This window comes from Ochlerotatus camptorhynchus, unplaced genomic scaffold (genome assembly GCF_037179485.1).
Source record: "Ochlerotatus camptorhynchus isolate MF236.1 unplaced genomic scaffold, CSIRO-AGI_Acam_v1.1 ptg000216l, whole genome shotgun sequence".
NCBI classification, from domain to species: Eukaryota; Metazoa; Arthropoda; class Insecta; order Diptera; family Culicidae; genus Ochlerotatus; species Ochlerotatus camptorhynchus.
The window spans coordinates 680914-707848 of record NW_027040706.1 but is presented as its reverse complement, the minus strand read 5'-3'; the positions used below and the strand labels follow the sequence as shown (position 1 = coordinate 707848).

General features: G+C 38.1%; 2 protein-coding genes across 6 annotated transcripts in view; both read right to left on the bottom strand.

Moving 5' to 3' along the window:
• stac (C2 and C2B_Munc13-like domain-containing protein staccato) overlaps positions 1–26935 on the bottom strand; it is an 87359-nt gene that overhangs the window by 17599 nt on the left and 42825 nt on the right. For 2 of the 4 annotated variants that reach the window (XM_065224844.1, XM_065224845.1), the window contains exon 4: positions 7062–7308. In XM_065224844.1, the coding sequence (XP_065080916.1) occupies positions 7062–7308 (247 nt within the window). Of the gene's footprint in view, positions 1–7061; positions 7309–23345; positions 23503–23642; positions 23853–26935 lie in introns of those variants that run through there. The other 2 variants (XM_065224846.1, XM_065224848.1) reach the window with 2 other exon arrangements.
• On the bottom strand, positions 11068–15628 carry Ssadh (succinic semialdehyde dehydrogenase). Of its 2 annotated transcripts, none has more exons than XM_065224861.1 (3): positions 15454–15628; positions 15072–15397; positions 11068–12707 (listed from the first exon to the last, which is right to left on the bottom strand). In XM_065224861.1, exons 2-3 carry the CDS (start codon positions 15375–15377, stop codon positions 11472–11474), a joined length of 1542 nt encoding a protein of 513 aa, XP_065080933.1. In that variant the 5' UTR covers positions 15378–15397; positions 15454–15628; the 3' UTR covers positions 11068–11471. The 2 variants fall into 2 exon arrangements, with proteins under 2 accessions (XP_065080933.1, XP_065080934.1); XM_065224862.1 differs by having other exon boundaries at positions 15460–15628.

The following is a 26935-nucleotide window of genomic DNA, read 5'->3' as shown; positions in this document are numbered from 1 at the left end:
GAGGATCATACATTCTGGTAGGTCATGCACGTTTGTTATTTTTGGCTACTGTTTTGTAGAACTTTGGGTCACTGCTCAAATGAGAACACGGTATCTTTTTTTCCCGTTTGTCAAAGTGCAATGCCCTTTCAAATTATTATTTGAAAACTTGTATCTTTTTGGCCCATATTAAGTATTTGGCGTAAATTAAAAAAAATCGCTGGTATCTCGTCATCTTTAAGACTTTACTAATCAAAATTGTGCAATTCAAAATGTTTCTTGAGAAATAAATGAAACTTTGTAACCCCGGACAAGTCACGAATGAACCAAGAGCGTTAAAGTGACTATTAAAAAACAGACAAATTTAAATAGAAAAGATTCAAATCTGGTAATATACCTATTTTGCTTGGAACTGCTCTAATAATTTTTTTATTTTCTTATTTCAAAACTATTTACGATTTATAAATGAATGTATTTGATGCTTAACCGATTCGATCCCTCTACATAAAATAGGCTGTCAAAAATTACTATTTGTAGATAATCATATAGGTTCTTCAGCAATATTTTCAAAAACACTACAATTACTGAGAAAAAATATACATTGGGCTATTCATGAACACTTTGACGGTCTGGATCTCCAAAACCTAAAGAAATAATAAACCAGCATAAATTTGCAGAGTTTTCTTAAAAATATTGAGTCTATATGCTGTGGCAGTAAGTTAAAAATATATATATATATATATCTCAACACTGGAGACATAAACAGGACAAAAGTAGTAATAAAAGTTATCCAGACCATCTTGAAGATTCGTTCTTGAATATCAACAGGTTCAAACAAGTATTATACGATGTCCCTAAGTAGTACACAATATCCCGGTCGTATTTTGATCCCCTAGTTTATAATAACTTATTATAAACTTAATATTAAGTTTAGTTGATTTTTTTTCCACTCTGTTTGGGACCTAAAACCACTGAAACTAGTAATTTGATCTATTGTCCTTAGTTTAGTGCATGTCGTATTACTCCATCACCATTGAGAAATGATGATTGTATTTATCGCAAGGATCCGACTCTAATTGAAAGGTCTCGCTATGTGTTGAAACAACCTCCAAAGGCGCGCCTCTTTGTCAGTCAAAACTGGATTCCTTAGCAACAAGATTAAGGAACGACACCGATAATGACCATGCATCAGAACCCTAGTCTTAACCACCTCAAACTAGGGAACGAAGAGGAATCACATAGATGAAGACTAACTTACTCATTTTTTCCTTGTTCCAATATCATCCTCGGTCCAGGCAACCCGAGGACTTATCACTATTAACAAGGCATAAAAAGTAACAAGGACTAAGATGTGTTCCTTTGATTATTGAAAAATCCTATTCCCCTAGTTTGAAGTAGTCAAGACTAGGAATCGGTGGTAGATCTTACATCCTGTAACATACCACGAAAAGGTGATCTACCCACGTTACGGGGTATTTTTGGTTGATAAATGCATGTAAACTTGTCCTATCGAAAAAAAAAAGTAATTGATGTGATTGCTCTTTTCAAAATCGATATATGTGAACACAATTTGCTTTTTTGAATAGAAACTTCACATATTTTGAAATAGAAAAGAGCAGGTAATGCACTGAATCTGTCTCATAAATAAGTGGTTCTTTTGCAGATCCCAATTTTATTGAGCAGTTCAATAAAAATTGTAATTAATTGCGGATTTTTTTTTTATATTTCTTGATAGGCCTAATTCAAAGGCTAGCCTTAAATTACATCTTCTAACCCTGTCTAGTGAGTTATGGTCGACTATAGATAACCTAGCGGTGCCGATGGTGTAGTGGTAAGCGTGATTGACTCTCACCATAAAGGGCCTGGGTTCAATCCCAGTCGGCGTAAGGGAAGTAAAGCCGTTGCCCCCCGGTCCATGAGTTGATGGCTCGATAGGTAGGGTCCAGGTGTGGGAGCTGCCTCCCTGGCGTCGGTAACATTGGTGCTCAGCACGGAAAACACCCTACCTATCGACCCATCAACTCATGAACCTGGCCTCAGAACATCCCGGCGGTGCTGAATGGGATTGAGCCCAGGCCTGCTGGGGTGAGAGGAAATCACGCTCACCACTACACCACCGGCGCCGCTATAGGATTGTTTACCTGTTATTCCCTTTGTACTTTGCCGCATTAACATACATACTAATCCATTCAGTACGGTTTTACCATAGAGGTAACTCTAAGACTAGAAGGTCCCGAAGAAACGTGCTCAACTTTTTGGCTCAGCTCTGGTACTCTCTCTGGTACTTCTAAAAGTTTTAAAATCCATGGAAAATTCAAAAATTAGAAAATTTATCCCGAGCTTGTACGTACTTAGTCCTGTCACCCCATTTAATGATAGAAATAAAATTTGACGATTCCATTGATTGCTTGCTTGATTGGTCATTTGAAATTTTACAGACTTTTTCAGCAATTCCAAAACCCAGTAAAAAATACTCGACTTCTGTCCAACAATCTATGTTTGTATGTGTTCAATTATTAAATATTTTATCAGGAGTCTAAAAACCAAAGCAACCCGGAATATTAATATTAACGAAAATACCAACCCAAGTATCTAGTATTGCTAATTTTATCGAGGTTTTAAAGGATTCTACAAGTACAAACCATTATCTACAGAACCCTCATAAAACCCAGAATGTTACTTGGGCAATATCATAATACCTACACTGATTTGTTATCAGTAGAGCTAGATAATCTTCATATACCATTTAGATCTAAATTTTGGTATGATTACTCTTTACTGTTAACTTGACCACACGGTTGAACGACTAAAGGGTGTCCACGATGAAATTGCTACACACAAAATTGATTCGCAAAATTCGAGTTTTCATCCGATTGCCATCAAATTTTCAGGGATTGAGATATAACTATTAAACTTCATTTTACCATTTTACTCGTATTTTATTTACAGTCCATACGCAAATGCCCGCACCTTGGCCTTAACCCCGGCCATAAGATTTTGCACAACCTGTGAATCAACCGTTTTTTGCATGTAAACCCATACTTTCTTCAGTTCCTCGACTGTCTTCACTACCTTAGGTCGTTTAAGAAGGTGCTGCTTCATAATCGCCCAGTACTTCTCGATGGGGCGGAGCTCCGGAGTGTTGGGAGGGTTGAACATTTTCGGCACGAAATTGACCTTATTGTCCGCATACCACTTCAGCACGTCCTTGGAGTAGTGGCATGAGGCCAAATCCGGCCAGAAGATTGTTGGGACGTTGTGGGCCTTCAGGAGAGGAAGCAGCCGCTTCTGGAGGCACTCTTTTATGTACACCTGTCCGTTCATCGTGTCCTGGGTCACGAAATGTGCACTACGCTTCCCGCACGTGCAGATGGCTTGCCAAACCAGGAATTTCTTCGCAAATTTGGACATCTTCTGAGTGCGGACATGCTCCGGAACGCTGAACTTATCCTTGGCCGTGAAAAACAGGTTGCCGGGGATCTGTTTGAAGTCGGCCTTCACATATGTTTCGTCGTCCATGATGCAGCATTCAACTTTCGTCAGCATGTTGAGGTACAACTTCCTGGCACGGGTTTTGGCGGACTTGTTCTGCTTCTCGTCGCGATTAGGGGCATTTTGTACCTTGAACGTTCGAAGCCCAGCCTTAGTTTTGGCCTTCTGGACAAAACTTCGGCTTAGGTGCAGCTTCTTAGCCACATCCCTAACGGAGGCGTTCGGATTTCGGTTGAAGGCCCCAACTACGCGGTTGTGATTTTTGGTGTTGTACGGAATACTTTTTCCTTCACTTCTGGGCTTCCGATCGGTGGTCAACCGTTCCTCGAACCGCTTAATCACTCGCGACACCGTGGAATTTGCGATTCCCAACGTTTTAGCGATGGAACGATGCGAGAGATCCTTGTTCTCGTGATGAATGCGCAAGATTTTATCACGCACGAGCTGTTCTTTCGACTCCATTTCCGCGAGTTTTGATCACAGGACTTTAAAACTTGCAGAATGTAAATAATGCATAATGAACTAAATCCACCCAAATTTTCATTAAATTCTACCCAACGGTTAAAAAGTTAGAGCAATTTCATAGTGTGGCAATTTCATCGTGGACACCCTTTATATCATAATATCAAATTTTGTTTTCATTTTATTTTCATTTTGAATCGTCATTTCCCAAGTCTGCCAAGGGCGCTTTAAATCCTCACTACGTCTCTGCATATACCAATCGGCTCAGTTCGTTGAGATAGTAGAATGTCTATAGACCAGGTAGGGTACCATTGTCCCGCTAAACGCTATTGAATAGTTCTGGAATCGGTCAACTGGTTCCGAAGATCGGATCGGAAAATGTTCCGGTTAAAACGGGTCTCGAGTTTATAAGTGATATGAAACGTGCCAATCACATATGCGACATAATAAAACATATGAGAATTCGAAAACAATATCAATAGTCATATTGAATGTCCACGCCCATATTGGTCACTTCCGAGCATGTTCCAAGTACCCAAGTGGCAAGTTTCTGACTTAGACGAAACCCCATCATGCGACACCTCAAATCACATAAGAATTCCTAAACAAGTTTACTAGAAGTTATTTCAAATGGAACTCCCTCTGACTTGGGCCAATTCAGCCATTACGACCCTGGAAAGTATCCAGTTTCTGACATGCCCTAAATTATATTAAATAACATGAAAACTAAATATTAAGCTGGAATTTTTATTGGCTTTCTCAGCCTTGCGGGAATTGAAACGGTTTATTTTTGCATTGCCCGATATTTCAGACAAAAGCCAAATAAATAAGGACCGAAACGTCGGGCAATAAAAAAATAAACCGTTTCAATTCCCAAAAGGCTGAGAAAGCCAGTAAATATTCCAGTACAACAATACCAGTCCAATAATCAATCAATCTAAAGAATATCATATCATAATATCATAAGTTCCAAACCCACATTGGTCCCACTCGGATATGTTCCGGGTACCTCCGGATGTATTACCATTGATCATGCCAAGGTCTGGGAGCCCCATCAAAATATAAGTATATAATCGCCTGATAAAATTCTTCAATGAGTCATAACATATCCAATAAGTAATAAACATTAGGCGATTTATGAAAAATAAAAACAAAAATTAATCGTTCGTGAGCACGATTAGTGCTTTGATTTTAAAATTTTGCTTTAAACTTATTGATAAACTAAACATATTTTTTATCGGGTACACTTCTTCTAAGACACAATTTCGATGATATCAATGGTTTTCGAGATATGATTTTTTGAAACTTATACATGCCTATGCCTATTTGAAAAATTAGTATTGATGGTTCTAATGGTCCTTAACCTATCGAAAACATTTGTATCCCATACCGAAGACATGTTAAAAGTTTCATCCAAAACGGAGTGGGTCAAGTTGGGTCATTTGCTTAATAGACACAGACTTTCTTAGACCATAGTAATACAGATGCTGTTCGATGAAAAGTGATCAACTAGTGGCCCATTCGGCTTAATGGTATTCGGCTTAATGACCCATCACTGAACCACTGTGCGTTGGAGGCTCTAGGTCAGGGTGATCTTGTTAGGTCTCAGTAAAATGATCGTTGGCTGAATTTAAAGCCAATAAACCATTTAGTCAAGGCTATTTTTCACACAGATGGCGCTGTTCCATTAGTAGTAAGTAATAGAAATTCCAATGTCAAAATTTGGAAAAGTGGAATTAAATCGTTGTTGATGCATTTTCAGGTCAAAAAAATTGTCGAAAACCTAAAGAAATCATTCATTTTTCATCATTTTTATCGTTATCGTTCAGATTTTTCCGGTAATTATTGTTAAACAAGCGACAATTAAGCGACAGAAAGCGAAAAAAATTAAAATTGAGAGAACATTCACAGACAAAAAAATACAGTACCTTAAACTGCAAAATATGTCTGGTATCTCTATCTCTATGGTATCTTACTTAGAATAACATCCGAAGTTCCTCCTTTTTTACATATTCTGCATAAAATATCGTTTTTATCGTTAGATAAAATTGTAACTAGAGTGTATTCGAATAGCAGAATCATTCAGCAATAGCCATAAGCCATAAGAAACGTAAAAACAACAGATTTATTCTGCTTTCCAATCGATGAGCGATAAAAGTAAATGTAAACACCCGTCGATTGAATAGCCGTAAAATGGTTGTATTCAAAACAAACTGGCCCACTACATACCGGAGTAGGGTATAGTGGTTTGATTATATAGGAAGCATGTGTTTTAGTCATTATACGCATCTTACCGTTTACTTTATTATATATTATTGAAATATCCCTATTCGCAACGTGCCAGATCACTGAATAACAAAAAACATTAACAGATGCAGGCAACGTGGTCATTGGTCGTTAACCTAATAAGCATAGGGTGCGAAGACATCCGATTTTACATTTTGAGAGAACTAAATTGTAAATTCAGTCGATTGCGGATATGAATTATTCCAACATCTCGGTTTGCATTTTACAATTTATTTGTTCAAATGAATTAATGTTTGTTCAAATCTGATACGATTGTTGAAGGACTTCCACATTATGTAACCAAGTCGAAACGACTTTTTCATACAAGCGTTCATACGAAAAACGCTTTGTTTCAGCTTCTCAAATGAGGCCCCAGGTATGCATGTTTACGTACAGAGGTATAAAGGTGATATCGATATGATATATATATATTATGATCAGCATCGATAATGTATCGGTCCAAACAACATTTCCAACTCATTACAGACGCGTATAGTAATACCGCATGATTGAAAGCTCCAGTACATTATTAATGATTCCCACATTGAAATGTATTGGAGCGGGGCCTATCGTTTAAGAAAATAGTTTCGGAATGCTTGCGTAATGGTCTTTTGGAGTTGCGATAGAGCTGTCACCTTCTTACTTGCGGATTTAAGCTTTTTGCAGGAGGATTCTGTCCATAATGCCACTGCCAGTCAGTGGGAGTTAGATTGTAAATACACACAGGGGTATAAAGGTGATACTCTACTACCTATTGTTGAACTCATCACGACTGTAGGCAATAGTTGTTGTCATATAGTTGAACTGGATAATTAATCCAACCAGCAATCAAGCATACTCACATTCCATCCAAAGGCATCCCCGATAAACTCGTTCTGTTTCTCCTGCAGCTCTTCTGAGTCGCTGTCCGGGAGCGTTTCATTGCCACTGTCTTCGTACTCGGGGATCGACTCCTGCATACTGATTGTGGTGCCATCCTCCGCCTTTTCCAGCAACGGTGCCAACGTGACACTTTGCTCATGGTTGATCGACTTCTGCCGGAGGATAGATCCGAACTTTTCGAAGAAGCTTCCATCCGAGTCTTGAATACTGCAATAAGGAATAGAATAAAAAGTTCAGTAAGTGCTATGTTGGTAGATATCATATCTCTGATTTTTTGTCATCATATTATGTATCTGTCACTTAATTAATTGCTTAAATTTATCAGATTTATTGTGTGGCCTCCGGGACCTTCCTTCAGCCATATAATTGAACATTTTCGGCCATACATAGGCACATGGTTTACTGTAACCAACCGGCATAGGATAACGTAATCCCGGTTTCACTATCGCGTTCGATGAAGACAATAGCGCTAGGTATAGGAGAGAGGGAACTTGAACATGTTCGTATGAAATAAATAAAGTAGTCAATAATAGGATGGATAGGTATCTTTAGGGTCTGTAATGAGAAGTATAAAGAGTGTATCTAAAATTAGTTATAAACATATTTTTTCTCAATCGATACAATATATTTTAGATTGAAGTTTGCTTCATCAACTATGTACGTCATGTCCTTCTTCAAAATTGACTACAAAATAAAAATAAAAAAATAAAAACATTCCTTAACACTCCGAATACGGTGGGTAAAAAACTTTACGCCGACTACGAAGCCTCCGAAAAACGTGTAACGGGAAGATGGCAATGGCATATCTTAGCCATTTCTTAATTAATATCAAAAATTGTGGTACCTTAAGAATTCCTAGGATCCGTAAAAGATTGAAAATAGAGTCGTCTATTTTGTTAAAAAGCTAAAAGAGTTGTTACACTTTTTTTTAAAGGTGTGTTTATAGGGTTTTGCAAGTGGCGCAAGATATGTAATTTATATTAATGGGCACAAATTTTCAGAATTAGTCAGAATACAGTGATGGTTCCTATGTATGGATCCTGGAGACAATGGAAGGGTCCTCAAAAAATCTGGAATATCCGTAAAAGCGGTCAATAAATGAACCTGATCCTATAGCTTTTTTTAAACATTAGGAACTGTTATATAAAACAGTATTTGGGGTCGTGACATAAACATGGACCTGCATGGCCATGGGACCATCCTCCGGAAGATCCGGAACATCCGTAAAAGTGAACAATCCACGAAACTGATCCTAGAGCTCCGAGTTTTTTTAACATTTGTTTCTGAAAAACACTGAGAACTGAGATGATAGAATGAATTTGGGGTCTTGACATAAACATGGACCTTGATGACCATGAGACCGTCCTCCGGACGATCAGGAACATCGGTGGAAAATTCACGATCCTGATCCTAGAGCTCGGCGTTTTTTTTTTTAACCATTATTAGGAACTGTGATATTGGAATGAATTTGGGATCGTGAAGATTCTCCGGAAGATCCGAAAAATCCGTAAAAGTTGTCAATGTTTGGAACTGATCCTAACGCTCCACGATTTTTGCACAATCGATCGAGATCAGCTATGGTAGTTTATGCACGAGTACAGATATCCGGATAAACTGACGCGATTGGTCAAGGCGATGATGGATCGAGTGATGTGCGTTGTTAGAGTATCGGGGACACTCTCGAGTCCCTTTGAATCTCGAAGGGGGTTACGGCAAGGTGATGGACTTTCGTGTCTGCTATTCAACATCGCGTTAGAAGGTGTGATCAGAAGAGCTGGGATAGACACGAGTGGCACGATCTTCAGGAAGTCCATCCAGCTTCTTGGCTTCGCCGATGACATCGACATCATGGCACTAACTTTTGAGACGATGGCGGAAACGTACCTCAGACTGAAGGCTGAAGCTAGGCGGATTGGACTAGCCACCAACGCATCAAAGACAAAATACACGAAAGGAAGTGGTTCTAGGGAAGACAATGTTAGCCTCCCACCCCGAGTTCAGATTGACGGTGACGAAATCGAGATTGTCAATGAGTTCGTGTATATGGGCTCACTGGTGACCGCCGAAAATGATACCAGCAGAGAAATTCAAAGACGCATTATGTCAGGAAATCGTGCCTACTTTGGACTCCGGAGGACGCTTCGATCGAATAAAATTCACCGCCGCACGAAGTTGACTGTCTGCAAGACGGTGATTAGACCGGTGGTCCTCTACGGCCACGAGACCTGGATTATACTCGCGGAGAATCAACGCGCCCTTGGTGTTTTCGAACGGAAGGTGTTGCGTACCATCTACGGTGGAGCGCAGATGGATGACAGAACGTGGAGGAGGCGAATGAACCACGAATTGCACCAGCTGCTGGGAAAACCATCCATCGTCCACATTGCAAAAATTGAGCAACTACGGTGGGCTGGACATATCGTAAGAATGCCGCACGACGACCCAGTGTAAATGGTTCTCGAAAGCGACCAAACAGAAACAAGAAGAAAAGGCGTGCAGCGGGCAAGGTGGATCGACAAAGTAAAAGGCGACCTTACCTGCAGACCCTTCGCAGACTACGAGGCTGGCGAAGTGTGGCCATGGATCGAGCAGAGTGGAGACGACTTCTTCGGACAGCAGAGGACAACAATCAAGCAAGCCACATGGACCCAAATGACTATCGGACCGTCCTCCGGAAGATCCGTAAAAGTGGTTCATCCATGATACTGATTCTAGAGCTCCGTAGTTTTGTGGAAAACACTTCGAACTGTGATATATGAAAGAATTTAGGGTTCAAACATCAACATGAACCTGAATAACCATTCGACCGTCCTCCTGAAGATCCGGATCATCTGTAAAAGTGGATAATCCATGAAACTGTAAAAAAACCGTGTTTTTTTTCGAAAACTCTTGGAACTAAGATTCAAATATTTCAGTTTGATGTTGATATAAAAATTTGATTTCGATTTGCTGTCATTTTGATGATGGATGCTGATGGGTAGACACCCACAAATTTCCACGAAAGTCTTTTCTGTAAATTATTCCCTCACTGGCTTCATAAAAATCCATTCCCCATTGTACTATCTTTGCTCCTGCGAAGTGCACATGTGTTAAAATTTGATTCAATCACTTTTGTTGAAACAATCCAATTTTTGGAAACCGCAACAACCTGCACTGCTGGTTTGAGTTTCTCGGGTATATTCAATTATAAGATGTTTCTGAAATATATAGTCAAACAGTACGTAACGTTGTGAACAACTTCAATGACAGCAGTGCTTCCATTTTATTTAATGAGCAATCCAATGCCTATTAGGTTATGCTGAAGGTGTGCCGATGGATGTGCTCAAGCTATGCCGAATCTACTTTTGATGCTACAGAGTGCTGAGAGTATTACCCCTTGGTTCCACTGAGAAATGCAATCGCTGTAACCCTCGAAAAAAATCTCATTCCTTCCGGATGTATGATACCCTCCAGCTTCACCGGTGCTACACCGCCGTACACCGAAATAATTTAGGGTGTAGATATCGGATGCACCTTTGTTTACAAACAAATGATGTTTAGATCTAAATGACTCGCACTACACCGGTTCTACAACGCAAAAACGAAAACGACATTAATCATGGTCTGCAATTATGTGAAAATTCAGCTTTTGGAACACAGCCAGTTTTTCTTGAACCCCATAGCACAACTTTAAGAACGCTGCTATTACTGGAACACCCTATGTAGGTTATCGTTTTCATTTAAACGGTATTATTATTAATAAAACAAAAAGGTTTTTTTGTATGGAAAATACGGTTCGAACGTAATCGAGAATATGGATGTTTGTCAAATTTCAACGGAAGATATTTAAATTTCCCTATTATCACGAGATCTATGTTTCTACTTGATCAAATGCTGATGATTGAGTATTATTTTGTTGATTAAAAAAACACATTTTTTGTGGAGTATTTCGGATGCGCTGTATCAAATCACACAACAATTTCATAATGTGAACCTTTAATTACACTTATACTCGCCTGCAGACTAATGTCTTTACACGTTTGGTATGGTTATTAAATGCTTTCTATTGAGTAATAATTGCTTAAATTACGACTTGGAAGACTAATTTTATCGCATTCCTGGTTTACGTGCATTATCATGCACACACAATATGCAATCTCATTTGTTTAATAATAGACCATATCGATCGAATCGTTACGAAATGAAGAAACAATAATAATATTGATCTTAGAGCCGCTTCTGCAAGCGCAGGCAACGTATTCTAATTTTGAAATATTTGCATATTGTGTGCATCACAGCAGCAATATGATTTGAGCGTGAGAAGATAAGCGGTCAAGATAATGCACATTCCTTCAGCGATCCTTCATTTCGACGGATTCCATCAACTTTGTTCATTCAAGATTTCCGTAGCAAAGGTATTTGATGTAAACATATTCATCGATGCCATGCTTCGAACCCTCTCTGCCGATGCCAGACTCCTTTATTCCTCCGAAAGCTGCCTCAGCGCATGAAATAAGTCCTTCGTTAACTCCGATCATTCCCGTTTCCAGCAGTCTCGAAACTCGGAACACTTGATTCAAATCCGAACTGTAGAAATAACCAGCTAAACCACGTTGCGTACCGTTAGCAATCCTTAATGCTTCCTCTTCCGTTTTAAATCGAATAATGGAAATTACAGGTCCAAAAATTTCCTCATTATAAAGTTTCATATCGTCTCGCAAATGGGTAACAATCGTTGGTTCGTAGAACAAAGTTCCTTTGTCAGACAGCTGACGACCACCGTATATAACTTGGGCTCCCTTCTGTTTAGCATCTTCAACAAAGTTTGAAACTTTGTCGACCTGGGCATGATTAATCAAAGGTCCAATCTGGACTCCTTCCTGACTTCCATCGCCAATTTTGAGGGCCTTCAACTTTTCCGTCAACTTTGCAATGAACTTATCATGAATTCCGTCCTGAATTAAAAATCGATTTGCCGAAATGCACGTTTGACCACAATTCCTAAACTTGGAATTCATAGCTCCAGCAACGGCTTTGTCTAAATCAGCAGAATCAAACACAATGAATGGAGCGTTACCTCCCAACTCCAAACCGATCCGTTTGATTCCATGGGCACACTGTTTGTACAGGAGTCTTCCGACCTCGGTCGAACCGGTGAAGGAAATGGCTGAAACCTTTTCACTTTTGCAGAGTAGTTCTCCAATGCTGGCCGCATTCTTTCTGCTGCTTGTCACAACATTTATTACTCCTTTCGGAAAGCCGGCTTTCTCGGCCAACTTGGTCAGTGCCAATGCCGTCAATGGAGTATCCTCGGCTGGCTTGACGACAACCGTACAACCGGCCGCGATGGCCGCTGCCGCTTTCCGGGTAATCATAGCATGCGGGAAATTCCACGGAGTGATCAATCCGGCTACACCAACTGGTTGCTTGGTGAGCATTATCTGTCGATTAGACTGCGGAGCCGGGATGATTTCTCCGTTAATACGGCGAGCTTCTTCTGCAAACCACTCGACGAATGAATTTCCGTAGGTGACTTCTCCCAATGACTCTGGAATGGGTTTACCCGATTCGGCGGTCATGATTTGTGCTATCTCTTGACGGTTTTCCTCCATTAATTGGAACCATTTCTGCAATTAGATTGAGGGTGATTAGAAAGCCGACGAGACGATGGCGACAATGCCAATTCGATTGAATTGGTGACTACACTGACGGGCGAGTGAGTTCGGAGTTGTTGTTGGTTGCGGTGCTATTGATTGATAGTTATCTGTACTGATGGCTGGGTTTGTTTTCCTTTTTAATTTTTCGTTTAATTGTTGTCGCGTGCTTCAAACAATCGATATATTTTCCCATAATTTGATACTTTGGTAAACACCCCCGACCTTTGCACGGTTTTCTTGTTTCCTTTTTCTTTTCAGATTTTTCGAAACCAGATGCAGATCAAATATTGGTTTCATATTTAGGAACGTATCTGAACCACATGAACACAATAAATATTCGTGTTCCTTAAACCTCAACATTCAAAGTTTCGAAGGTGACGTGGAAGCGTTATTTCCGATTCTAAAAACCATTTTGACTAAAAAAAAAAACTGGATAAACCGTTTTCAAGCTGAATAAGCCACATGTTGTCTGAATAAGCTGCTATACTGCTTTTAATGTTACTAGGAAAAAGATCCGTTCCCATATTCGTGAACGGCGACCGTGAACCATAAGTCACGGTCCATGCATAGAAGGAAATGTTCACCGTGATGTTTCACGAGCATTTGTATCAAATAAATCCCAATGTGGTCCTTAGCCTATTGTCTGTACCTCTCCGCGGTGCAGGCTGAGGTACGAGTAACCATAGGAAAGATAGCTGACAGGGAACTGGGGATTCCACTCTTTGGAGCGCGCAGACTATCCGAGCGACTGTTCTCCATGTTATTAGGGTGTCTAATTTTGAAAAATGTCCATGATTTCATAAAGGCCACCCTCCACTTTTATTCAAAACCTGTGCAAAAACGGTAAAGATTGATGAAGGTTTAGAGGTCACGCAAATGATCATCGTCATGGTACTATAAACAGAACTGTGCACGATGGTCCTCTGACGGTGGACGGGGGCCCAACATGCTGCCCTTAAAAAAATAATCCTTTTATTTTTTGTTAAGAATCAAGATGGCATTGCAAGCCGGAAGTTTTATGGCAATATTGGAAGAGGAAGCTTGCAAAGTCGACGGACGCATGAAGCTGAATCGATGAATGTCACATCGATCACGTGGGGTTATTTGTTTTCCGTCATGAAGGCCTTCAATGTGGACAGAAACTTCACCGGATCATTATCGCTGTCTGAGAATTTTTCCACCTGTTCATATTGTTTCCCTCTACTAAATATCATGATTCTCAGAAAGACTTCACGTTTCCATGACTTTTGTTGGCTTTTACAGTCCATGAACCATGTTACCATTGTCGAGAATTGGTTCACGGTATCAAACACGTTTACAAGAACCAGATTATGATTTTCAGAACAGAGCTCATTTATCTATGACTTTTGTTGCCTTTACCGGAGCCCAATGAATGGTAACGTAGCCGTTACGTTTATTTTGCGGAACCATTTTCACGATTCCATGATTTTTATTCATGGTGTACTCGTAAACGAAAAATGGACTTGTTCCGAAACTCGTGACTTGAGGTTCACGATTTTTGGAACAGATTTTTTCCCGTGTGGAATGGAAAACAACACCAATCCAATAATTACATTTGATTCTACTTATGCAAAGCTTTGGGTTGTATAAATTTTGTTTATGATTTGGTTTCAGATACAAAAAGTTGATATATATTTTCCTGATGACTAATATAAAGCTCAAAGGTAGTGAAAACATAGAAACTGCTCTCAAAAATATATTTGTTGATCAGACTGATAGAAATGTCATTTTAAGTTTACCATCCATCTAGACGAAACTTGCCGAAACAAAATCTTTCTAGTGTTTTAGAGATTAATAATAATCCTATCATAAAGAATCTTATGGCACTTATCAACCTTGAAAGTATAGATTCTAATAATCATTAATCGCCCGTCAGGTACACGTTAGCCTTCCTGTACGGTTGTGCTCTATCGATTCCATTCGGATTTTTTTTTTCACACAACCGATCACCCTAGGCATTTCTATTTTTTTTTAAATTTCATATCACTGTTACGCTAATAATAGTGCAAAAATCAATTTTACACAGTGATTAGGTAACTGCCTCCTTTCTAAGTTCATGCATGAATTGAAAAATCAGCCGTAAAATGGGCTAAGAGATTTAGGCAACGTTTAAACTAATAGAAGTCATAAGTTTCCAAAACAGCGAAAGTGGAAAGAAATGCTTTGGATTAATTTTTCTCGTCAACAAGCACCCAGAATCTGTCTGATATAGATTCTCTTCTAGTATCTCTTTTCCTTTGCAACCATGACATCGAACTATCCCAACTCACTGCATCACTGCTAATAAATCACACCATTTATCAATTGCCTTACTTTTAGCAGCGCTGCTCGTTCCTTCGCTGTACTGTTGTGCCACTGTTTGTCGTAGAATGCATTGTAGGCAGCATCAATTGCTTCGTTAGCATCGCTGACGTCCATGTCTGGTACGGTTCCGATCACTTTTCCATTGGCCGGATTCGTCACCTCGAATGTACCACCACAGCGAGCTCCTACCCATCGGCCATTGACAAAAGCCTTATCTTGCTGAAGATGCATATAGCGCCGTAATAAGGTAGCGTTGCAACCTACTGAGCGTTGAAGCCTCGAGACACGACTCAATGCTAGTAATACGGTGGACATACTGAATTTGATTACTCAATCTAAAATAAGAAAAGTGATAACATTTTGCACTGTTATTATAGCAATATAGACTCACACTAACCGAACGATTAGATAGTCGCCTCAAAAAGCAAACAGTATTTCACTGTCAAGGTTCCAAACTTTGACCACGAACAAAAATCTCCAGTTGATCAAACTGCTACTGGCGACGGAATATTCTCTACTAAACTGCAAACTGTCAAAATCATGTGCGGCAAGGTCATAAAAATAAATTTGTGTATCTTTCAGCATCGGCTAGAGGTAGAACGAGACGACTGTTTTCACGTCCGTGGCCGCGAGATCGATTACCAAGCACCATACAAGAGAGGGAGAGAAATCGTCAAAACAACCGGCTTACTGCGCATGCGGTGCCCAACCTGCACCAACATCAAACACACTGACGTCTGATTTTAGTATGTATCACTAGGTGGCTGACTCGTTAGGAAGATCTATGTTGTTGTTGCTATATAGACTGAGTAGGGTAATACAGTTCAAAGCGCACCCTGGGAAGAAGATGGCCCCGCGCGGTTTTTCATAGCTTTCCCATTATCAATGCGGGAATATAACGTGCAACATTGCTAGTTTAGTACTTAATGGGAAAGCTACGAAAAAGTGCGTGGGGCAATTTTACCCCAAGGTGTATTATGGACTATTTTCCGCTATAAGACAAGTGTTCATGGCAAACCTTTTCTTTCCTAAAGGTTTTAGTGAGGAGATGAGTGAACACTTATCATCATCAATAAATACTACTGTTCAGCAACAAGATAATAACAAATGAATTGAATTGCACATTACGTTACGAGATGATTTAAATCTAAATTATCCATCAGGCATAATAATTACAGAGCTAGCAGACAGTTATTGTATTATAACAGTGTGGGAACAGATAAAATTACTATAGTATTCATAAACCTGTTACAGTTGAAAGATGTGTCGATGATTTGATTTATATCTTAATGAACTCACATATCGCAATTGAATCCATGTAGAAAATGAGAGTTTATTACACCGAAGCTATTAAATTGCTTAACATGCTGAAGTTATGTTTCCCGAACATGATTTCAGAAAAAAAAAGTAGCCACAAACATATTCAGTCCTAAAAAGTATTTCCTTAAAATTTAGCTTATTTAAAATCAATTCACAAAATCGATGTAATTGTTATTGCTGTAAATTTTGAAGTTATGCTTTACAGGATCAAACAGTTGATCCTTAAATCTCAAACTTCAAATCTAACCCATTTGTTTGAAAACTTTTTGCATCTAGCTTTTCATAAAAAAAAATGTCTTATTAGTACAGTTATCAAGTTTTCCATTTGATAACTGTACTAATAAACATTTATTTTTTAGAAATTGGGCTAATGGGAAATGGTTCAGTGATCGAATGCGTTACCCAACACCGTTGATTGAATTGCCTGGTTAGACTCAACACTGTGCACTGACATCTGTTGAATGCTTTTAGGAAAGTTCGCCAATACTTTTTGCAACGACGTCCTACTACCTCAACAAATTGAAACCGTCTCAAGTAACGTGCCGATTTCCGATCGATGCATTCATGCAATTCCTGTCGATGACTCTAGCATTCTTACCGCTGCGAATAAGATGAAATCATCGAAAACAACTGGGTCGGATGACATCCCATCCGTGTTCCTCAGACGCTGTATATCATCATATACATATATTTCTATTATCGTTGACGACCAGTAAATCCCCTTCGTTAATGAAAGACGCGTGATAGACGAAATGCTGACTATTATCGTGGAATTTCAACATTATGTGCGGCTTCCAAATTGTTCGAATTGGTGGTCCAAGGACCAATCAATTTCCACGTGAGGCAATAGGAGCGAGGATCAGCATGGATATATGCCAAAGCGTTCAACGACCACGAATCTCCTGTCAATCACGTCGTTCATCATGAATGGGTTTACAGCTGAATCGCAAACAGACGTCATGTATATGGATTTATCGGCGGCATTCGACATAATCAACCACGATATTGCTGTGGCAAAGTTGGAAAGGCTTGGCATCAGTGGTTCCCTACTGCATTGGTTCCGATCTATGGCAGAAGCATCAGAATCAAAATTGTTGACGAATTGTCAGTTCCGTTCCCCGCTCTGCCGGGTATTCCTCATGGTAGTCATATTGGGCCATTGATCTTCCTGTTGTATTTCAATGATCCCATCGTTTATCCTTTGCTGTTGATCTCAAAATCTACGTGCACGTGAAATCGTTACAAGATGCTATGGAGCTGCAAGACGACCTGGAGACAATTCAAAAGTGGTGTGAGATGAATAGCATGCTCTTAAATCCCATTAAATGTACTGTAGTCACATTTTCGAGAAAGACGACCCTGTTAAACTTCGGCTATTCCTTGACGGGCACTCGATTGCAGAGGGAAAACTAAAGACTTAGGAGTGATTCTTGATTAAAAGCTCACGTTCAAACCGCACGTAGGCACAAAAGCCTCACGAAGCATTGGCTTCACTAAGTAGCAAAAGAGTTTCAAAATCTATACTGCCTGAAATCACTATATTGCTCCCTGGTACGAACGACATTGGAATATGTTTCTCCAGTTATAAACCCTCATTTCCAAAATGGTGTTGAACGAATCGAGTCGGTATAGCAGCGTTTTATCAGATACGCTCTCCTAATATTGCCTTGGAGGGATCCCTTTTATTTTTTCGGCTACCGTTGCCATTGCCTCATGATTCAGCTGGACACCCTCCAAACACGACGTGAGGTGGCTCAGGCACTTGTCATCGCTGATATTCTAACCGACCGTATGGACTCGGCAACATTAATGTTCAAGCTCGCTTCCGTGTATTTCGTGTAACTATGCGGCGAATTCCGGGCTAATCGCCTTCCAACGGACGTTCAACCGAGTCTCCTCAGTTTTTGATTTTGACATGTCACGCGACTCTCTTAGAAGACAATTTTTGTTAGCTTTTAAATAACTTTTTATCATTTGGACACCATACAATAAATAATAAAAAAAAAAAACAAAAAAAAACAGACCTTTGTCCCTTAGATATTTTATACTTGAACCTACTTAGACGCAATTTGAACAATTCATATCAAATTTTCTAATGTATCTCTCTTAAAGTTGATTTCTACAATATGAGCAGTTCTTTGAAAGATAAAAGCTACTCGAAACTATTACTCTTGGCTGACTGCTTCTTTAAAACATGAACAGTTCTGTAGTCATTTTTAATTAGGTTCTATGTCCATTTGTCGATCTAAGAATCTATCAACTTAATTCGCTTTCTACCGCAATACTTTTCAATATTGGTGCATACAATCAAATGTCCAATGATTAACTCTCAAACCTCCACAGCTCATCAAAACTTGAGAACTTCAGAACATACGGAATTATTTGAGTTTTAGAATTTTTCAATATCAGACGTTGGGGGTTTGAGAGTCAAATAACAGATTCTACGTATCATTATTCCTTCCTCTTGGCTGGTTTTTGCACCTTGGGGTTGATGCATATATTATGTCACGCTCTTTTCTAAGATTTTGTGACCAGCAATGCATTAGGTATAGGAAAAACGTCACGATAGGGGGGAGGGGGTAATTTTTTGCTCGATTTAGCGTGACATAATTAATGCATGGGCCCTTGTTGCTGGTGGGTGGGTTTAATTTCATGCTTTATAGTGGAGTGTTGGAGACTGTAGGTTTATGACCGGCGTTGCTGGCACATGTCGCGACATAATGGTGCCATGGGCAGGCGATGAGGATTACTAAGCTTCCCCTATCTGATAAACCACTGCATGAGAGAACCAAAGATCTAGTCTAGCAGTGATAGTATCACACTTGTTACTCCTTTGTTTGAGAGCCGCGTTGTAGTATGCTTACGTATAGGCACTGACGTTGGGTGCGATATTGGCGGGTTTTGCCGCAAATCACTCTTATTTTATTTATTTTTACGCAGATAGACTTATTTGGGTTTGCAAGGGAATTATGCTATTGAAATATTTCAGAAAGTGCCCAACAGTGCTCCATCTATTTGCGTGACTAGCTTTCATTGTTGTTTTCATTGAAGTATTACTCTGGAAACAATGTTAAACACCATTTTTTGTACATAGTATTGTACCTATTCTTATATGTGCTTCATTTTGTTTTGGGATAAATGTTTGAACTATTGTTCGCGATTTCTACTGTGGCGTGCTTCTTTTGTGACATACCCATACGTATTTTTGTGGAAACTAACTTCAATGTGAAGCATTTTAGTCACTTGAAGGTGTAACCTGGGTCGAACTAAGATAAAATAAATATAGGTCAAAGTAAAAAGTACTTGAAACACGTTTAATTTTACATTACAAGCACAAGTGCAGGTACTAAATAAACGTTGGGTTATGATTTATTAGGTGAATTAGAGATTTCAATTATTTATTAAATTAGGCTAATGAGATATCATAATTATCAAATGAACTTTAATAAGAAAATTCAGAAAGGCTAATACTAAAAGAATTAGGATCTTAGAATAAATCTTCCTATTCAGGCTTGAGCTTCAATAAGAAAACGCAAGCATTCCAATAGCATTATGCAGATTAACAAGGAGAGGAATAGTTTAGGAAATACGTAAAATTAGAAGTATGTGACAATTAATAACTTTTAATCTTTTGTAGGTATTGTTTTCCCCTGAGTTTATTATATTCGTTTACTATATTATTCTCTCAATGCACCAAATCTCTGATATATGTGGTAAAAGCATTTGAGTTAACTTATTTCTTTTTGTTTAAGTACTTGTTTGTAAACAGTGCTCATACAATGTTTAACTAGGAAATAAGCCCTACGTGACTGTAAAGTCGATCTTTCTTTACGTTATATTGATGCATGCTTAACTTTTCGCGGCTGTCAGATTCAACGCGTCTACGTCTACGGAGCTTACGAAGAAGTGATTCGCAATTCGGTAGAGCTTTCCAAAAGTTTTTTGAGCTTACGTAGTTTAGAATTTGTTTGGTACGGTCGCGAAATTTTGAAATGATTGATACGTGCGGTAAAATAACTAATTTGATACAAAACTCAGTAGTGTGATTAAGAAGAATATCTAGGGAGGCAACCAAAAGTAATCGACATGCTAACATGGCTATTACATTTATTTTGGTGGCACTCTTTAAATGATAATAAGCCTTTTTTTTCGCTTCGGTTGTTTCGCACGGCGTTCGCAATTCTTGTGGTTTTTGTAACTTACATAATTTAGATATTGCGTTCGAAACGGATGAACTTATTCAATCGGATTACTATGCGGATGTATCTACGCGCACACGTCACAGCATTTTTTCTATAACTATCTTGAAACAATACACACGGAATCCAGTGTCCAAGCTGCCAACATAGGCTAGTCCTTCTGCTGTATTGTCAAAAATATAAGTAAAATTTATTCAAATGGGTCAAGTGTTGAAAACAAAGCTGTCACGCAGCTCCAGCACCGTCCGCAAGAAGAAGCTATGCTGAAATTGTTTATTATCGAGTCATATCTCAGCCATGACTGCTTCTTCTAACCCTGTCGGAAGTGCAACGAAAAAAACTACACAATTTTACAATTTTCCACCCCCAATGATCGTTCCACCCAACCCCAAGTAAAACCACCGACTGGAAATCTACAATCCACCACCATCATCGGATGCGAAGCCGTGCCATTGAACTGGTTTTGAATTATCATGTCAGTTGATGTGTCACATGATAGGTTTTATTAATTTCAGGTCGCATTTAGTTTCATGACATTTACAAACCAGAATATGTTCAGGCCATACATCTCCGAAACCAGTTCATGATTTCAAAAATATTCAAAAAGTTTCACCCACATCTTTGAAGGTGGACGCGCCTCTGCACGAACGGATTCGCCGATTTGGTGTCTCCCGTTTTGTGTTCTACTGAAGCTGAGAAATATTCAATACCGCAAAATATCTCCGCAATGATATTTTGTTTCGGCGCAGATGATGTGCGGTAATCGAAAGTTAAGAATAATATTCTAGTTAATTTCCGTGCGCTTATTGAACTACAACAGCCGAATGTACGAACGAATAGGATGCCCATAGCGCATTTTAAGGAAGTTACAAGTTTTCATGGGTGTTTTAAATCAATAAATCTGAACGAACCATAAAACCTACAAGGTTACTACCAAAGGCACAAATTTAGGGAATTGCATGGAGAATGTTTTGTAGAACAAATAAATAACCAGTAATGACAATTTTAAATTTAAAAACACTAAAATTGATATAATATGAACAGTTTTTTGGGTACTTTCAACATACTTGTCAATTGGTATGTATCATAATTATCTTTAATCAAGTTCCTCTTGAAAAAGCTTTGAAAACTTCAATCTTTCATTTGGTATGTTGAAATCTGAAAAATATCTTAAGATTGAAAAAATAATTTAATGGCCTATAAAAAAAAGAATAGAATGTTGATTAGCTCACTTAGCAGTCATTTCCGACCATATGGGCAGTTTTTCATAACTTAGGAAGCCTATCCCGAAAATATATAAAACCCGGAAACAAACACCCTTCTTCTTCTTCTTCTTCTTCTTCTTCTTATTCTTCTTCTTCTCGCATTTCAAGCTTATTGCGTATGGCATATTAGCTTATTGCGTGCTCTCAGCTTAGTGTTCTAGATGCACTTCCACAGTTATTAATTGAGAGCTTTCGATGCCTGTACCATATTTGCATTAGTATAATTGTATGGCAAGTACAATCATACTCTATGCCCAGGGAAATCGAGAAATTTTCCAACCCGAAAAATTCCAAGACCAGACCGGGAATCGAACCCAGCCACATCCAGCTTGGTATTGCTTTGTAGCTGTGCCTTTACCGACTGAACTTAGGGAGGTCCCACACAAATACCCTGTATAGGCCTAATTACAGGGCACTGCCCATCCAAATATCATCTAAGACTAATACTAATTAAAAATGCCGATGATGATATTTGTCGCTTTTGTAACGAGGAAACTGCAACCTCGGAACACGTATTGTGCAACTGTGCAGCACTTTTTAGCAGAAGAACAAAGTGTTTTGATAAGGGTATGCTGCATCCCTTTGAAATATAGATTTCATCCCTCAATAAGGTAGTGCGTTTCATACGACACATAGTTCGTTGCTATATATATACCGAAAATGTTGATGGCTACTTCTCATAGTAGTTTTTCACCCTAATAAGGTTAATAAAATATCGGAGGTAACAAACTAAAAAACAACAAAAATATTAAATGTTGCAAAGTGATTTTGATTCAAAAGTGAAAAATTTCATGTCGGTAACGAAGCTTCTGGTAAATAATACCACCAATGGGACCTGAAACAACTTCAAAACAAACAAAAATGCGTGCTATAACTTATCAATGTACCAAATGAAGCGAAACAAATGTGTTTCATTAAAATTTATTGAATTATTTTTGGTAACGAAGCACAATAGTTGTAGTCCCATCGATCGACAATCTTAATTAATTGCTTTCCTCGTTAGGTACGCCGTTTGACAGTTTGACTTTTCAGGACTCTCATTAACATCGCCTCTGCTAGATACAAAGTGAAATTTAGAGCGATGATACCTAAATATAAAAATCTTCCCTCTATAAGATCGTATTTCCTGAAAAATCCACTCGATTTTCGTAACATGAATGATGCGCTATAAATCCGATGTTATGTTTAACAAACAGAACGAGAGTAAAATTGAATGTCGCGTATGGTGTTTTCCGGTGTTCAACTTGACCGACAATACAATCAGCAGCAGGCAAACGCCACGTAGAATTTGGCGCAAATGCGCGCCGCGGTGTTTCCGCTGATAAGCGATTAAGTTAGCGGAATGGAAGTATCCAACTCTTCTCTCTGTCTTTGTATAGGTTAGTTTATTTATTCATCCTTCATTGTGAAGTTATTGCAGAAATATTTACATATATCGACACACGTCATGGTTGACTGCTGTGGTTACGAACTATCCTATTTTTATTTATTGAACATACATTGCTTGGTGCTCCGTATTAGGTTGATTCTTCTGCTCCTGAATCTTCTCATAGAATCCTTTCCACATCGCTTCTTCATCCATGGTTGCTGTGTATGTTTTTCCTTGTTTATCTATACACAATAACACTTATCACTTTTGAAAAATTCACGTTTATTCTTCTTGTAGGAAATTAATTTATTGTAGAAAAACATTACAAATTTGTTCGGTTTCAATTCATCACTTATGATCACTTAAATTACTCTATGTAACAAATGCTGACATCGTGTGCTGGGTTAAACAAAAATCGTATACTTACGCTCGGTGAAATTTCAAATAATCCCTTAAATCTTCCAAATGCAAATCCAGAAACACCCACTCGTTGAAGTTATCTACTAACACCCAATCCGATAAACGTTCGTCCATTGTCTCCCGGACAAGACTGAGTGGAATCGAAAATGAACCTGCACTAAGCTTAGTAGCAACCCAAGTAAGTACAGCACAGTGGTAGGAGATGGCAAAATCACGAACTTTATTGAATTGTGCATAAACTATTGACTTAATCAAAAAAGTGTCAATAAGGCCATTTCTGAAAATTGATCATGGCCTACTATGAAACAATTAAAAACCTAACTTTTTCCCCCAAAGAGATGGAAGGATACTTTACTACTCAAAATATTAAACTTTTCTAAGATACCAAATTTTTATGTCTTTTGGATGATTTGGATATACGAACGATTTTCTAGGGTCATTTATTTAAATGTAATTTTAATTATTAACTATTTATGTAAAAAAAAAACATTCAAACAAATAATGTTCTAAACAAATGTGAACAAAATAAAACTAAATGTCTTTGCTTAAGAAAATATGTGGCTATGTGCATTCCTTGCAAAGTAATAGCATCTAAAATGATTGATCAGTGTTTTAGTAGAATAAAGGTGTATCATTTTCGTCGATTTTTCCTTTTAATTCTGCTACTTTTGTATCACTTTCACTTTCACTAATTTACTTTCACCATCAATTTGTACTATAACAGATACGTATTTCGTTTATTCCTTAAAAACTTTTTCAGTGTCTAGTCATAGACCATGGACTGACACTGAAGAAGTTTGCAAGGAGTAAACGAAATTCGTATCGGTTATAGTTCAAGGTGATAGTGAAAGTGATTTAGTGGAAGTGAATTGATACAAAATAAGTAGAATTAAAATGAAAAATCGACGAAAAAAGTATAAAGTAATATTAATTTTTTAACTTTATTTTACCCTATGTTGGGCCTGATGGAGGGGACACCCCTCAACATCCCTCTCCAAAGGGGGAGTTTGGTAAAGAGAGATGAACAAACCGATTTGTACCTTCTTTAAAAGTTGTCCTAGCTCGCTATTCTAATATCTATATGCAATCTTCACACTGCCGTACTCTAACGGAACTATCAACTATATGCTTTCATCTACTCCATCTATCGTATAAAAATTACCCCTACAGTCTGGTATTTGAAATTAGCATCTTCAACTATGTAAATCGTTGACTTCACGTAGAAGTAATACTAAAACATATAGTCAAAGCACTTTTTTTTATCAAAACAGTAGTTTATACACAATTCAATTAAGTTCGTGATTTAGCCATCTCCGACCACTGTGCGTGCAAAGCACTGCGTAAAGCAAAGCTATGTGCACATTACTTCGGGGGTTCCCTACTCTTTATGCTGGTCAGCGAAATGGCTTGAGTAATGGAAAAAGAACCAGAATAAAATGCACTACAACTTACAGATCATAAATTTTCAGTTCCGGATATGAATAATACTGTCACTACCATAAACATAGTTCTTTACGCATATAACCGTGGAGTAAATTATTAATATAACGGGATGTATTAAATCCTAGGTATGTCATAATTTTGCATCTATATAGTTTTAATCAAATTAACTGAAGAAAATTAATCTGCGAGCAACTTACATTGTTTAGTTATTCCTTACTTCCATTGAACTAATTCCAGACCAAAAACCAAAATACAAACATTGTTAAAATTACCAATTTGCACAATCCATCCTGATAATTGATAGTTGTAGTATTGTAAATCACAAAATAAGTAAGAGATTATGATAGATGAATAGCAAAGCGATCAAACTGTTTCTATCTTGTTAGACACAGATTCATTCTAACCTAATCAAACTGGGACAGCACGTGACTGCAGCAACTGCTGATTGCATTAAAAATACAAGCCACAATCGCCAAAGGGATTCACTATGACTAATCTGAAACACATCGTTCTGCCGATTGAATTGCAACTTGCTCTATTCACAATTGGTGATTTACCCACCCATCAAAGTTGTTCATGGTGATGTGAATTTCTTATTAAAAATGTTTTATATTTGGATATTAGGGTAATTCTTTTTCAAAAAAAAGGTATTAGCAATCTAATAGGCCTCCCTCTTATTTGATTCATAACCCCAAAATATGAATCTGTGCAAAGATTGGTAAAGATTGATGAAAGTTTAGAGGTAACGCAAATGGTATGAGTATTGTATGGGCATTATGGCAAATTTCTATGGATTTTTTTTTTTTTTTAATTTCACTACTATCACTTTTTGTTTGATTCAAGTTGTCAGAATTCCTTAAAATTTAATATGTAGTTACCATGACAACGATAAACAAGTCTGTCGTTGTTGTGATGTAGTATGTGACGTTGTCAGGCATATATCGAGTTGCACTCAGTCCAAAAGTGCAAAGAACCGGTTCGTCGGTGTTAAAATGCAAATAAAAGTACTTGAAGTAATTAATGCGTTTTTTTTATAGTACTCAAGGCAATTAACATCAATTACCTGTAATAAAGTAAAAAGTACTGAAAATGTAATTGTGATACTTTAATAACGAAATTTCGACAGTAATTAATGGACTTAAAAATAAGTTAATGTTCTGCTCTGTGTAAATAATGCAATTAAAGCCTTAGTTAATGGAATTAATTTAATTACAGCCGTTACCTACGCTGGAGTGAAAGATTAGTGCGCGTCCTTAGGCAGATATTAATTATGCAATTTTCGCTAAGTTGTCATTTTACCACATTTTTATCTTTCTTAAATTGGTACTAAATTGACCATATGTCATAGCAGCCACATATTCAATATTTGCGGCATGTGGACTACTAGAGACAAATTCAACGATACTTGAGAAATTTAAGCTCCTCGCATACAAACATCAAACCATTTGCGCAACCTCTAAGCCATCATTAATCTTTACCATGAGGATACAAATCAAATTGGGTGACCTATAAGATTGCAATTGCAAATACTGTTATCAAAATGAAGCATTATTACACATATTATCATCACTACTATATACAATAGGATAACTATATATTGCACTTATGATTATGTACACATTGTGTAACATGTAATGTTCTGAAGTCACTAACAACTGAAGATTGAGCTACCATTCTATTGCATCAATACGTTCAATATATTTGTTCTACTGTCAGTTCAAGGCTGAATAACATGTAGTAGTACCGTCGTGGGGGGCTACTTTCGATTCGGGGGGCTACTTTGGACGCATTCAAATTTGTTGAACCAAATGAAGTAGATTAAAGAATCGATTGAATATATCAGGCGTAACATTTGAT